The sequence below is a fragment of the Amphiprion ocellaris genome, chromosome 13 (assembly GCF_022539595.1).
Source record: "Amphiprion ocellaris isolate individual 3 ecotype Okinawa chromosome 13, ASM2253959v1, whole genome shotgun sequence".
Taxonomy (NCBI): Eukaryota; Metazoa; Chordata; class Actinopteri; family Pomacentridae; genus Amphiprion; species Amphiprion ocellaris.
Window position 1 is genome coordinate 18,439,253 of NC_072778.1, and position 14,267 is coordinate 18,453,519.

The window sequence follows — 14,267 nt, forward strand, 5'->3', positions numbered from 1 at the left end:
TTGCTGATTTTGTCGGTCCATGTGCTTGGGTTTCTCATGACTGGTTGCATCCATGGGCAGTGTTTGAAGGGATTGGGGTTTTTTTTCTCTCTCACTCAGAAATACTCTTCTGATTTATTCAGCATACGCTCCTGGGATTAAGGGTCTTGGCAAGCACATAGTGTATCTACACACAAACACACACAATGCACACATACTCATGCTGGTGCACATGCATGGACAGACGTGCATCCTGTCATATGGGTTAATCTGGTTTTGAGACAAAATTAAATTTACAGGGCGCATTATGGCTCAATTTAGGCAAATTATTATGCAGTCAGCCAGTCACTGTGACAGATTGAGAGCATCAGCACTGATAAAGGGGGTGAAAAAAAAGAACGAGAGATCAGGGAGAGCAAAGAGCAGAGGGACAGAGGGATGAGTCTGTCATTTTGTTTGCCCACTCATTTCCCAAAGCTGGTCAAAGTCCTTGATTCAATCCAATAACCCTGTATATTTTCAGCCAGGCCTTGGTTTCCCCTCCCTCCATCTGTACAGCTTGAGAAAAGACTGTAGTTATGTCATCCATCCTGTAGTGTATATTAAACAGATTAACGGAAACCGATACATTTTAGTATAATGCTTCTTTAAGAATAATTGCTGCAGCTTGGGTGTAAAAATAACCGTCAATGCAGAGAATCCAGAATGCTGCCTATGTTATCTCCAGTGTATGAAAGTATGTATTTGCTAATTTTATCATATCAATAAATATAAACGCCAGCAGTGTCATTACCTAAATTGCTTTCGCTTTAGTGCCACACATTATACAGTGTTGTTGACATTGTTCACACCCATGTCTATATTTCCCCGCCGTGATTACTTAACAGATGCATGTCAGTGCTTGATGAATATGGATGAGTGATGTACTGTACAGTTATTATCGTCAGGATTTAATCAGTGCTGAGTGATCTCAGTTGTCCCCGCATTCTCTACCTATCAGCATTAGTGACAGGTCACTTTGGGCTGCAGTTAAAAATGGGGCTGAATGTGGTTCCCTATACCGGGCATCTAAGAGAGGTCTGGTAACAAAGTTATCACCATGTAACCAAGCAGGATCTGGCTACAAATCTAGATAGCCTTCTTCAGTCCATGTGGTCAGTGGTAAAATTAGGCTTTAGGCTGTTAATACTTCAACAAAATCTCCTTTTTAAAGCAAATGTACAAAACCATTTTTTCTTTTAATATTAGAAAAATAGTACATAATATGTGTAAGCTGGTTAATCCGCAGGTGTTTGCACCTCAGGAGAGAAATGTTTATTGCTATGCATCTCAGAGCAACCGGCTGAGCTGTAATTTCAAAGCTGTCAGCTTTAGTGCTGCTCAGGGTGTGTGAGTGTGCATGTGTGTGTGTGTGTGTGTGTTGCCTGGTGGTCCAGTAAGCCCCCATGTGCCCATATACTGGGTCCTTAGTTATATAGACATATTAAGAGAAAGACATGTGCATCATAAAAACCATAATAGTCATATGGCAGTTCCCTCAGGCTGTTTCAAAGTGCTTCTCTCTGTTCGACTCCCCACTGAGTCTTATGAACTGAAGTATCTCTGTTTACTGCACAGCTCTTCTTCTCTTCTCTTCTCTTTTCTTCTCTTCTCTTCTCTTCTCTTCTCTTCTCTTCTCTTCTCTTCTCTTCTCTTCTCTTTTCTTCTCTTCTCTTCTCTTCTCTTCTCTTCTTCTCTTCTCTTCTCTTCTCTTCTCTTTTCTTCTCTTCTCTTCTCTTCTCTTCTCTTCTCTTCTCTTCTCTTCTCTTCTCTTCTCTTCTCTTCTCTTCTCTTCTCTTCTCTTCTCTCCTCGCTCTAATATGTTATTTTGTGCTCTGTTACATTACATTAGCCTTTGCTACATCACATTAAGGCTCAAGTCATACCTTATTGTAACTACAATAAAATAATACTCACAAACACCCAAAAACTGACAGCCACCGATCCAGAGAACTATCAATTTTAATGGATCTTTCCAAGTCCCACGGAGTGACCTGCAGGAGAATAAATGTGTCTCTTTGGGTGTTTGACAGCAAAGGAACCATCTGCCACAAGTGATTTTTAAATGCTGTTGTTCAGGCTGACCCAAAATTGCAGAGTTTAATATAAAGCTTCGGGTTGATGTTCCAGAAGGTTAATGAAAGTGAGAGAGCTAGCTGCTGTCACTCAGTTGCTGCAGAGACTGCCGTTCGGTAAATTGTGAATGAGAACGGCGGAAGCGAAGAGGGATAGATGAGACTTAATGGAGTAAAGTGAAAGGAGTTTAATCATTTGGGGAAATGCCTCTGTCTCACATTCTGCTGCCGTCTCATTTATATTCTAATGCTTGTGTCTGTGGGGCAGTCTCATTGGAACACAGACAAGGACAGTAGAGGGACGCAGTATATGAACACTTACTGATACTTGCAGATGTGAGATTGCATTAATGTTAAGTAGAGATGGGAGGAACCTGACAGAACAGCATGGTTTCCTCATAAGCTGGCTTTCTATTGTACAGCTAAGCAGGCACAGTTTCTCAGGTTATCACAAAATATGATTTCTTGAAGTATTTAAAGCTTAATCATCCCCGTTGGGATGCTGGGTTATTGTACAGCAACAGTGATAACAACATTAAAGACAAATGATTGCAGTTTTGGAGTAAATTGGTGATAGAATAATAATATAATATAAAAAAAGATTTAGATAGTGTAAGTGGCTGTCCCGTTAATCAATCTGAACAAATACAAAGCAGGATTTAGATGTAGGCTTAGCTGGAGCCAGCGGCTTGGTAATTCATTACTCTCCGATTAGAGGACACTGGGAATAAATCTGCCCATCAGTCAAAGCAGTGAGATGGTTGACCGCGAGGCATTCGTCTGCCGTGATCCACCTTGGTCGAATTGATCAAAACGTTGTAGCAACTAATGCTACCAATAGAGTAATTGGTTGGCCAATTTAATATGGAAGATAGAGCAGAGGAGGAAGGCTGAGATGAGTGGTGGCAATTAGCGGGTGACTCATAGAGGGTGACTAAGACGAATGGAAAGGAAGAGAAGGATAATTCACACTCTGTTTAATACACAGGCTAAAAAAGATAAAAGCTGCATCCGAAAACAGCACTTAAGGGATTAAATTAACAGTATCAATGGGATCTAGTACTTGTTATTCTTGCACCAATTCATTGGTTGTGTGGTAAACATGACAAACATGTCCAGTTTCTGTCTGGACTAACAAGCAAAGATCACCAATGCAGCCTAAAACACATACATACATTGAGATCTATTTTTTGTGCGTATTTAAGTGTAAACTTGGGCATGAAGAATAGTAATTATATTCAAAACAGCACCCTTTACTGTGATTGTGTTTACTTCAGTTTTGCTGACAGCGTTTGCTCTGTGCCATGTCTTATCAGCATCACAGCAAAAAAATCGCAATGAAAAATGTATTTTCATGCACCATTGCCAGTGTGTGTCGCCATTACTCATTAGTACAGTCTATCATCTGTAACTTATCGGCCTGTAATTTCGGGAGAGCACTCATTCACACAAGCAAGACAATTTAATACATAACTTTGGGGGAGGGGGAGTTATTGTCCTACTAAACCTTTTTGGAACCCCTTTTTTGCTTCTGCAAATCATGCATGTCAAATATATTTTACAACCCCACCATATCGAGTCTGTGATTAAAAACGGAAATGTGAGCAGCTGAAATACAAACAGAGTAAAATTAAGGCTTAAATTCAAAATGGTGTTTAACGATGGAGCAAGGAAATAAGTAAGAAAGGAGGGAGGAATACAGATGAAAGATGGTGGGAAAGTGGATGACAGGAATCACCCACAGTGACATGAGAGAGACATTTAGTCATCACCAAGCAAGAAGACAGTTGGCTTGGTCCCAGCCCCCTCTCACCTCTCAAGATTTACTTGTTGTTGCGCCTCCAAACCTCCTCATTATCATCTTTTCTATCAATCTGTCTTCCTGAAAGCAGAGGACAAGCAGGAGGGAAGAAAAATGGATAGAGAGAAAGAGGGGAAAAGCTCTGATTTACATGCCTCTTAGAACCTGAGATTGCATCTCATTATCATCGGCTATAGTTTATTGTGTTTGGCTGTCAAATAGAAAAAAAATGGAACAGAGAAGGGATGAGCTAGCTGCTGAGCCATCAGAGCTGCTCTGTGTGTGGTGGCATGCCAGCACGGGCGGCTGTCTGCTCTCACAAACTTTGTAACCCAAACACATAACCACGCTTTCACACAGGCACAAAGACATTCAAGCACTGACACATCAAATAGTGATGAAGCACCAAATCAGACACAAAAAGAACAATTCACACTTGGGCGCACAGACACACACTGGTATTAAAAGTCAAAGGCAGAGATTACGGCTAGAATAAATAGACATTTTGGGCTGAATATAGATGAGCACTTGAACCTCTGCTGGTGTGCACTCCGGATATGTTGTGTGTTGTATAGCTGCACCTGTGTGCATGCATATGTATGTGAACGCTGACGTGTGCATATATATATACACACAATGGTGTGTCGGAACAAACACGCACATTCTAATGAAAACTAGAAAAGATTAAAATGCATCCGAATGTTTGCCGCAAGACCTTGATTTCCATTTGTTTGTCAGTGCCTGTTGGCGAAGCTTTCTTCCACAGCATGGCTGAATTAATTTATTGCATTGTTGCACTGCAGGCTAAACCAACAACATGCAGCTAAATCACAAAGGCAAGTGGAGCATAGAAACACAGGTGTGCATAGGAAAGTGCAACCACTGCTGCTTTCACCAGTGTTAATTTTACTCACAACTGTTGTGAAATTGTGAAATTTCTGATAAATTTTACGTTTACCTTATTTTGTATGACATATCGACCCGCCTCAAATGTGGGCAAAAATGTACCGACTGTAAAAATGCTGCATCAGTGTGAATTCCTCCTTTCTGCGGTGCCCTTTGCACCATGCCTGTTTTTCTACTCCTAACTCTTAGCATCACTCCTCTCACCCTTACTTGAGCCTCCCAGGCAGCATCTCTTTTTAGGCCGCTTTGTTACAAAGAAGCAGCTCCCAGGCCTCTGCAAAAATAGTTTAAGGTGTTAGGATTAGCGGTTAGACTCTTCCAATCCCAGAGGAGGATGTGGAAATGCCCAGAAGGAAGTTTTTCCTAAGAGTTTCAAGCCAGAGTAGATCTACAACACATAGAACATGTAGTAATGTTCTTCAATATTACCTGTGAATGTTTTGGGCACTAAAAAGAAAGTGAGACTGGTTTCAAAAACAATCTGCAGTGTGTATTTATCTCTTATTTATTACTTTTATTCCACTTCCAGTGCCTCTTCTATGTACGCTTGCATGCTGTTTTTCAAGGAAGGTTGTTCTCAGCAACTTGAAGAACTTGCCACAGTTCTTCTGTGGATTTAGGTTATCTCACTTGCTTCTGTCTTGTGTTATCCCAGACTCACTTCATCATTTGGAGATCAAGGCTCTGTGGGGGATCTCAAATCTGTTGCAGGACTCCAGATTCTTCTTTTCTCTGAAGATAGATCTTTGTAATGTCATTTATAATCTTTGTTGTAGTTGTTTATCGCTGTATGTTTGAGGTTTTTGTTGACCAATCAGAACCCTAACTCTAATCCTGATGGTGCTGCATAATGGATATGAATCTATAGATGTAAAGGACCTTAAACAGTGCTGCATCATGGAGATAAACAGCTTGAAACAATAGAAAACTGGTGATTGGATGATCAGCTATTTAAATATTGTACAAACTTTACTGAGAAATTCCTGATACTTCATAGTAAAATAAATTTGACCTGAAATGCTGTGCCTGAAAATAGTATTATGATGGACAGAACAGTACTGTAGGTTGCTGTGACAGGAAAGGAAATGGAAATCGAGAGGAAAAGTGTAAAATGGCGACCAATTATTAACAGCCCGGTCAATTATCCGATCTGATATTCAGCATTTTACAATTATCTGTAATGTTTTTTGTAAATTTTGACTCTTATTTTTAAAAAATTAATACATTTTCACTATGTTGACTCCGATGCTGTTTCTCTCTCTGTCTGTAGTCTCAAAAAATGTCCCATCCACTATGTGTATCTGCCTGGTTACATTTCAGCAAGGTTTTGGGTGGACTTTATCCTATCTGAAAGTTTGTCAAGCGTTTCATATTTTCTTTAAATGTATATCAGTTCCAAACATCAGTTTTTGAACTCTTTAATTACAAGTAATCTGCATTGACCCTCAAAAAAACACATCGGTTTTACCTAAAATCGCATCAGGCGTAAGAATAAATATAAAGGACAGAGTCTGGGTTATAAAAAAGGACCAGAAAGCAGAAGTAACAGATGAAAAAAGTGACCAACGCACACATAAGAGGGACTGAAAAATGAGGTAAGGATGCGCAGGCAAAGGCAGTAGACTGTGTGAGGAATCTAAATATGCTTTTGAAAACTTAACAAATCTAGCATTTACGCTGAGGCATCAGTTGCATTTTATCAGTGAGCGACAATGACTTTGAAAGTTCCTCTATCTGAAATAAATGCAGATTTATACAGATGCTTAAGATACACATTGACTCAGCCAATAAATAAAATAAAAATCCTACTAAAATGATATCAAGTGGCATAAAAAGGTTTAACAAAAATGTAGGAATCATCCATGGTGTTTGTTTCTTTCCATATTCCACACCTTGCACCATACGCTCCTTGACAGACGTCAGAGTGAATGGTCAGCATAGTGCAGTGACCCAGAAAAATGTTCTTTTAAATAGCATCATCTCAAATGCCCTCCTAAGGAATGACCCAGTCTTGGGTGCTGCACACTACTGTAGCTGATGTTCTTACCCGACTGAAAGCCCTCGAGGAACAGAGCGCAGTTCAAAGACGTTTCTGAGAAAGCCACCATTCAGACTGAAGCAGCCGATATTAAGATTCCTGATGTTGTTCCAGGCCAGGCAAGGTAATAAGAACTACTTGAGAAGTTAAAGTCACTGTTCTGCATCAGTGATTGAAGACTATCCACCACAGAGTCTGGAGGAACATTATCAAGGCAGCCTTTACTTCATTTTTGATGCTTATATTTAGGAGCTCTAGACGTGATTTGAAAGAAAAGTAGGACTTAAGTACAATCAAAGCAGACAATACGCGACCCGTCAAGGGATGCCGAGAGATGAGCGAACCATTAGGGTGTCTGAAGCGTACTAGTTTAGTGAATTTTAAGATGGGAAGCAGCTGCTGGCTCAACTAAAGGTGCTTTTCTCTACATGCAGAAGCTCAGCTCAGGTCGTACAGAGTGTTCTCGAAGCCTGGGCCTGAGACTGTGGTTGTTTTTCTTCATCATGGTTAAAATTGGTCAATCAGAGATGCTTCTCTAGTGTCAGCGAACCCCTTAGAAAGGTCAACCAGTGTAGCTGTCTCTAAGAATTACTGCTACTCCACGCTGCTACCCTTGTTTTTATCGGAAGAGAGCATTACAGTTACATAAGAACCAACATCCCAGTTCTGTTTTTTTGTCTTGCTGTTATGCACTTTTTGTTTTTCTCCCTCACTTTTCCAAGTAATGTTTGCTTTGTGCGCCGGCAGAGAGGATAAACAGAGAAAGCGACAGAGATTATACGTAACCTAAGACCTTCATGATTTTTCACAAAAAGCGTGTGTACAATCTGCAGTTTGTCATGTACATTAGAACTCCAAATGCTCGCCAAGTACTTGGATACATTATTGTTTTTTTTTTTTTAAATTCGATTTGACAAACTACCTAATTTGCAGTATAGTTAATTGATTCTTCCACTTCTTGCACATTAGCACTGGATCAGGGTGCTTGAAACTTGCAAGATCGGTTGGTTTTTCATTACGCCCGGCCCTTATCACGATGAAAGCATAAAGCACAGAATGTATTATAGCACAGTTACTCTTGTAATCCCCCTCCCCACATACATTCTTGCTATTTCACGTTCTCTTCTCAGAACATGTTGCACCCAAAAATATCAACTGTTTGATCCAAACGAATAAAGAAGCAGGTGGCTTTGTGGTTATTTCACCAGGGAATGGAGTTCACGGGTCCACAGGTTTTAATGGTACATTCAGCCCAGAAGGCAGATGGATTAATTCTCAAGCTTGCACACACAACAATACCGCTACAACACACAACCCATTGTTTTCTCTATCTGAAAGAACAAAAGATGATGAGTTTCTGCTTTGATGGATTAAACAGATTTAGCAGGGTTTCTGCTTAATGCTGTTAGTATCTAAAACACCATTCTCTATCTCTCTAAAGGGCACAAACCAGGAGGCCTCGCTATAAGATGTTCTTTAATGCTGACCGAGAAACATTTTTATGTTAAATTCGACACTGTACATGATGTTAAATACACTAAACAGAAGCATAAATGCAGTGTGCAAGTGGTCTTCTTTTGTGAATTTGAGAACAAAAAATACTGTTGTTATGGTAGGAAAAGATTTAAATTTAATCGGTGGTGCACCAAAGTTTTTGTGTTGCTTAGCTAGTGACAAATTTTCTCCCATTGAGGTTATCCACACTCTCATCAGATTTAAAGGACAACGATCAGATGGTGTGACCAGCACTCAGACGTTTCTTTGACCAGTGACTGTAAAAGGCCACCGAGAAATTCTAGCTTCATTCCAATGCAACAGATGACAAGGGGAAGACATGAATATGCGGCTGGCACATTGATTGCTGGCATGCCCGCAGGGATTTGAATGTCCACAACTCCACCAGTTTTTTGGATAAGAAATCATTTCAGCCGGCATGGTATGACAAACGATCTGCGGCTTGATGCTCGGGATGGACATGTCAGTGAAATGTCATGTTATAAGATTCTGTCCAACTTCGCTAAACCCTTGAGAAAGTATCAACAACCTTATTTACTCTGTGCATTTCAGGTGTATGACTCCTAACTAACTTGAGATTTCTCATCTGTGACTCCACTCTCAATCTGCCCGTTATCATTTCCAATAAAGCGTGGATTTTGTTGTTTCGTGGCATCCATTCTGTTATAGAAATGCTGGGTGTTTGAACAACAAATAATTTCCTAGATGTAGAAAACAATGGCTAGAATGTAATAAAATATCCCGTGCTGTGCTCATATTTTTGTTGTTTGATGGTACAAAGATGCTATTTGTGTTTAGTTATTCAGTCTTTCCCAGTGTTTCATTCAAACCTCCTCCTCATCTTGTTGGATTTGCTCCACCCATCCAGGCCCCTCCTCCGTCCCCTCCTCCTACTCCTCCCTCCATTTCCGAGTCATTAAGGGCATTCAGTGACTCATGCATTTCCCCTTGTCTCTCTCTGATCCCCTCCTTCCTTCCTTCATGTTTGTGTGATAGAGTGACTGCTGTGACGAGGATCCACTCAGCAGGCGTACAGCCTTGGCTCAGTTAATAATGGAACTAACGAGCATCAGCTCAAATGAGCTTTTAATGGGCTCTGTCTACCTGCGGCTAGAAAGAGAGGGATGGAGTGAAGGAGCTGGCAGGCAAAAAGATGGAGAAGAAGAAGACAAGATAGGGAGAGGTCAAGCTACTCAAGTAGCAAAAATAAAAAGGATCAGTTAATGGTAAAGCACATTGTAGATATCATCATTTCTCACTTTAAAAATGCACAGTGACAGTTAAAAGTCATTATGCCTAATATGTTGCTCTGCTGGCTTTTTAATAATAATACATATATGGACTTAATATAAGGATGGAATTAAGGGACTATTCCAGAGGTTCCTAGCAGCGATCAGGCCAGTAAATCCTTTGTGCTTCCAGCTTACATTTCGGGCAGCCGTTTCATAATTAATGCAAGTGCAGAGTAATTTTTCTTACCTTCTCGGGGATCATTGGTTTCAATTAATTTAAGTATGCTATCAAAATCAACTCACAGCCACTTGCAATTTGCTCAACATAGCTAATGCATCACAATGAAACACGTCTGCACTGTTTTTTGTCAAAGTCACTTCATTTTGGAGTTTTATTGAAGATAAAATCGCAGCATGACCTGTAGATCCTTGTGCATTCAAGTGATGAAGTGAAGGTCTTCCAACAACGCTTCTCCATTGAGCTGCCACACAGTATTCTGTTTAGAAGCTGTGATGTTTGGGATCTCAAGACACTCATATAAACGCTTATCAGATATAGATATAAAAACATGGTAGAGTTTTGATGGTTGGATTGAGTATTTTGTTGACCTCAGTCTCAAGGACAGTGTTGGATAGACACCAGCATATAAACACATCGTTCCTCGACATCATTCTTTCCTCGCACAGAGGTGGAAATCTGCACACTAGCAGACAATTTGCCATGAGCTATCACTGGAGATCTGTGTTTTAGAAGACAACACACAGAATTTTAAGGTGATTAAGATGACCATTTTATTCCAAAGTGTAGAGAAGGTTGTGGATGTTGTGGAAAATGACTGCCACTGACAGCAGATGTAAGCATATTGCAGTAGGTAGTTACAAAATATGGTTTAACTCTTTAATAATCAGTCTTTTAGTATCTATCACAGCATTAGTGGTCAAATCGGCACTCTCAGCATTAAAACATCAAATTACAAAGCAACGTGCAGTTTCTTTTTCCGTAGGACACAACTCCATACCATGTACAGAAAAAAAATCCACCGTTGATTATTCTTAGATGAGTAGATTTCAGAAAATGATAAAGTCTGTGAAAGGTGCCAAAGACTTGCATATAATACACATCTATTAATTTACTCACATCTCCTTTTACTCCACTTTCCATTAGAGTTCTTTTACTACTTCTGTGGTTTACTTTAACTCCTAGAATGACATTGGAAAATCTCCAAAAAAAGAGCTGAGAACATCTAACATCCATAAAAGATTTACTGTGTGGTTAAGCACAGTTGTGGATGGCATAACAAATGTGTAATATACATTTCTTCATGTGCAGTAGATTTAACTGTGTAAATTGTAACAGTGTCCTTGTTTTTGCAATCATTTTTCACTGACAGTTTTTTGTTTGTTCCCATAATTACTGATGATGTATTGCATGTATGACCAAATTAAGTCACAAATTAAATAGAGGTTCAGATTGATCAGAGAGAAGGGAAAGTGGAAGTGTCGGGCCTTGGTGATTGATGTGTTGACTGTGTATCTGACGGAGCAGCTGACATGCATTGAACTGTAAATAGACACTTGATTGATATTACTCCACTGTGCAGTCTGGGGTTAGATTTGAATTTCTTCTTCAGGGTCCAGTGGCGTCATTACTCATAGCTGTGTGGGTGCAGCTGTCTCCACAGGTGCTGCACCAATTTGATGTAAAGGCTCGGGTTTAGGGTTTCAAGGGATTTTCAGAGAGGAATAACATTAAATTGAATCTCGATGCTGTGCCATACTTTTGATGTTTGTTTCTACACTTCTGAAGGCTCAAAAAAGAGACTGAAAAAATTGTTCTTGCATGAGCTGTCTAATGCTAGACAGTTTTTCCAAATATTTGTTTTTCTTTAGTTAAAGGTGGAGTCTGCGATTGTGGATAAAGATGAGGTTTAGCTAATTAAAAGTGCTCAGTAGTCATTCAGGGTCACTTTATTTGGTTCTCATTTACAGAGCCAGGCTGTGTACAAACACCTGCTACTTTTTCCGTGGACATGCAGCTAGCAGTCTGTGAGAAGATAATTGCCTGAATTCCACAAAAACTGCACTGGATTATCATTGCTTTCTCGACCTCTGACCTCTGTTTACTATTGTGTGTGCTTATTAAACCTACCCTCTTTTACCATGTATGCTTTTGTTCCTACAGAGTGCCGTGATGTGTTGCTACCCATGATGCTGCGGGAGCTGAGCGGGGCGCTGGCTAGTATGGCTGATGGGCCTCACGATGAGAGAAGAAATAGTTTGGAGCTGCTCAACAACATTCTGGAGGTCCTCAGCAGGGACAATGTGGTGAGATACACAGCAGCCATTTATATACTATATGTTTATATGCATTTTTTAATTTCGTGTTGTATTGAAATTGTGGACACGCACGTCGGATGTTTTCTACATTAGAAATTTTTCACACAAAGTCTTCAGCACATTTTATTTCTGTGAATAATTCTTTGGTCGGGAATGTTTTATATTTAGTGTGAGATGTTCACTCTGGACTGGGATTGTAGCTGCTGAAGCACAGCAATTTCAGATTTGTAAAGGATAAATATAATAATTATTTATCATAGTAAAACACATCCAGTATGTACACACTGAGATCTGACCTTTTGGGTCACTTGTGTATTTGATTATGTGGTTGCAGTTAGTTTATAACGAAGTGCAGTGGGGACATTTATATGGAATATTTTTTCTCTTTTTACATTATCACCTTTCCTTTCCTTATCTTTTCTTTTAACTTCTTTCCTTTTGAGTGTTTCTGCGTCATTTTAGCCAGTATGCAAAAAACACTCCCAATCTTTTGCACTTCCCATCAGCAGCTGTGTAGTGGAAATGTGTCTTTTTTTCCATTTGCAGTTCCATTTTCCCACAGATACAATCAGATGTTAATGGGAAACAAAATTACATACCAAGTGGTCACTTGAGATGCAGCTCAAGTGACTCAACCTGATCCCAGGAGCGAGCAGCAGCAACACCAACTACCACAGTTATTGTAGACACGATCTGCATACATAATAATACTAAATGGTTAAAAAACATAAAGATATCCAGCTCCTCAACATAATTCTAATAAACGCTGCTATAGATGCTTTCAGCTGACGTAGAGCAGTTCACAGTGAGTTTTAACAGGGAAATGTGAGAGTAAAAATGATCCAGCCCACGAATTAGAAGACATTTCCTTTATCTTCTTCATTTGATCTTCTTCATCACTGGATGAATTTGATCTTCCCCTGAGCTCTGTGCAAACCCAGTGGAATTTGTCTTCTAAAGAGGAGATAGCCTTAAGCTGTTTTGTCTTCAGTCATCCAGTCGTGCAATGAAGCAGGCCTTGACCAATTAGAATCTAATTGATTTAGTTTCACACATGTTGCTGAATGTTAGTCTGTAGAAACAGAATCCAGTTAGCTTTTGAACTGAGCACACACATACACAGAACAAATACATCGCTAGCATCCAGCTGAGGACTTTTTAATTGCTTCTGCAAGTTGTTGACAATCTGCTGAGTCTTTGAAGTGAAGGTATGGCTTTTTTCAGCTCTATTTATTTGGATGCACTAATGAAGCGTGAGCTTAGAGAAGACAGTGAGAGGATCGAGCTGGAAGAGAACGAATTGATGAATGTGCAGTGGAGGGAATTTGATTAGATGAATTTACTGTAAAAACAAAAGCAGGTGGGGACAGAGTGTCAAAAGAACATGACAGGTGCAAATGTAATCATGCACAGACCACGGGACCAGTGACGCACAGCCTCGTACAATTTTTCTGTCTAGCTACCCGAGGAAAAAAGTCTGTATTTGGACGGCATAGGCTTCAAGATGTAGATTAAGGTATTATTTACAGGAATTTGCACACAAACACACACATAGATTTGTTATCTGGATGAAAAAGCAAACTAGGTTGGATTCATTTTTAATATTGCCCCAGGACAAATGAACAAGAGCAGGAAAGGCCAGAGAAATGAACATTGCTCATGGCTATGCAAATAGGATGAAAAAGCTGCATGGAAAAGCAGAACCCACGTTAACAGCTAAACAGACAGAGGCAAGAATGTTTATTTCATAGATAATATGGTGGAGGGGTTTTGCAACAAGGCAATAGAAAGAGGAGGAGAGAGAGCCCAGGTACAAGAAGTAGGAACAGCAGAAGTAGTGGAAGAAGAGTTGATAGGAGACGATGTCGCCTCCTCTCCTCCACCTCTTGTTTTCTGCACCCTCCCTCCTTTGTTTTTCACCCTTCTCTCTTCCCTCGCTCTGGGTGGTACCTGATTGAATTGTCACACCACAGATGTCTCCAAACCAGAGAGCGAGAGAGAGAGATTCAGAAAGAGAAACAGAGATAGAAGATGATGCGATAGGCAGATGCTCATGTCTGCAGGAGAGTTTCTGTTGAATTTATAAGTAACTGTGTTACTTTTGTGTGTGTGTGCAGTTGTAAGCATGTGTGTGATGAAGTGAGGATACTAACAGAGAAAGACGGCAACACATGGCTCGCCAGAGCTTTCCCACAACCCCCACAACAATGTTTTCTGTTTTTCCTGTTTACATCGTTGCTAGTAGAGATGATAAATCGGCCTGGCTACAGTTTGGAATAAATGAACAGAGTGTAAACTTCAGGAGAGAGAGGGAGAAAGCACTATGCCTCTCATCCCTTGTTCTT

The 14,267-nt window shown here is 40.1% G+C and overlaps 1 protein-coding gene across 2 annotated transcripts in view; it reads left to right on the plus strand.

The window, feature by feature from the left end:
* LOC111575946 (dedicator of cytokinesis protein 2) overlaps positions 1–14,267 on the plus strand; it is a 132,330-nt gene that overhangs the window by 64,042 nt on the left and 54,021 nt on the right. For both annotated transcript variants that reach the window (XM_055016344.1, XM_023281391.3), the window contains exon 25: positions 11,768–11,910. In XM_055016344.1, coding sequence (XP_054872319.1) covers positions 11,768–11,910 — 143 coding nt within the window. The remainder of the gene's footprint in view (positions 1–11,767; positions 11,911–14,267) is intronic.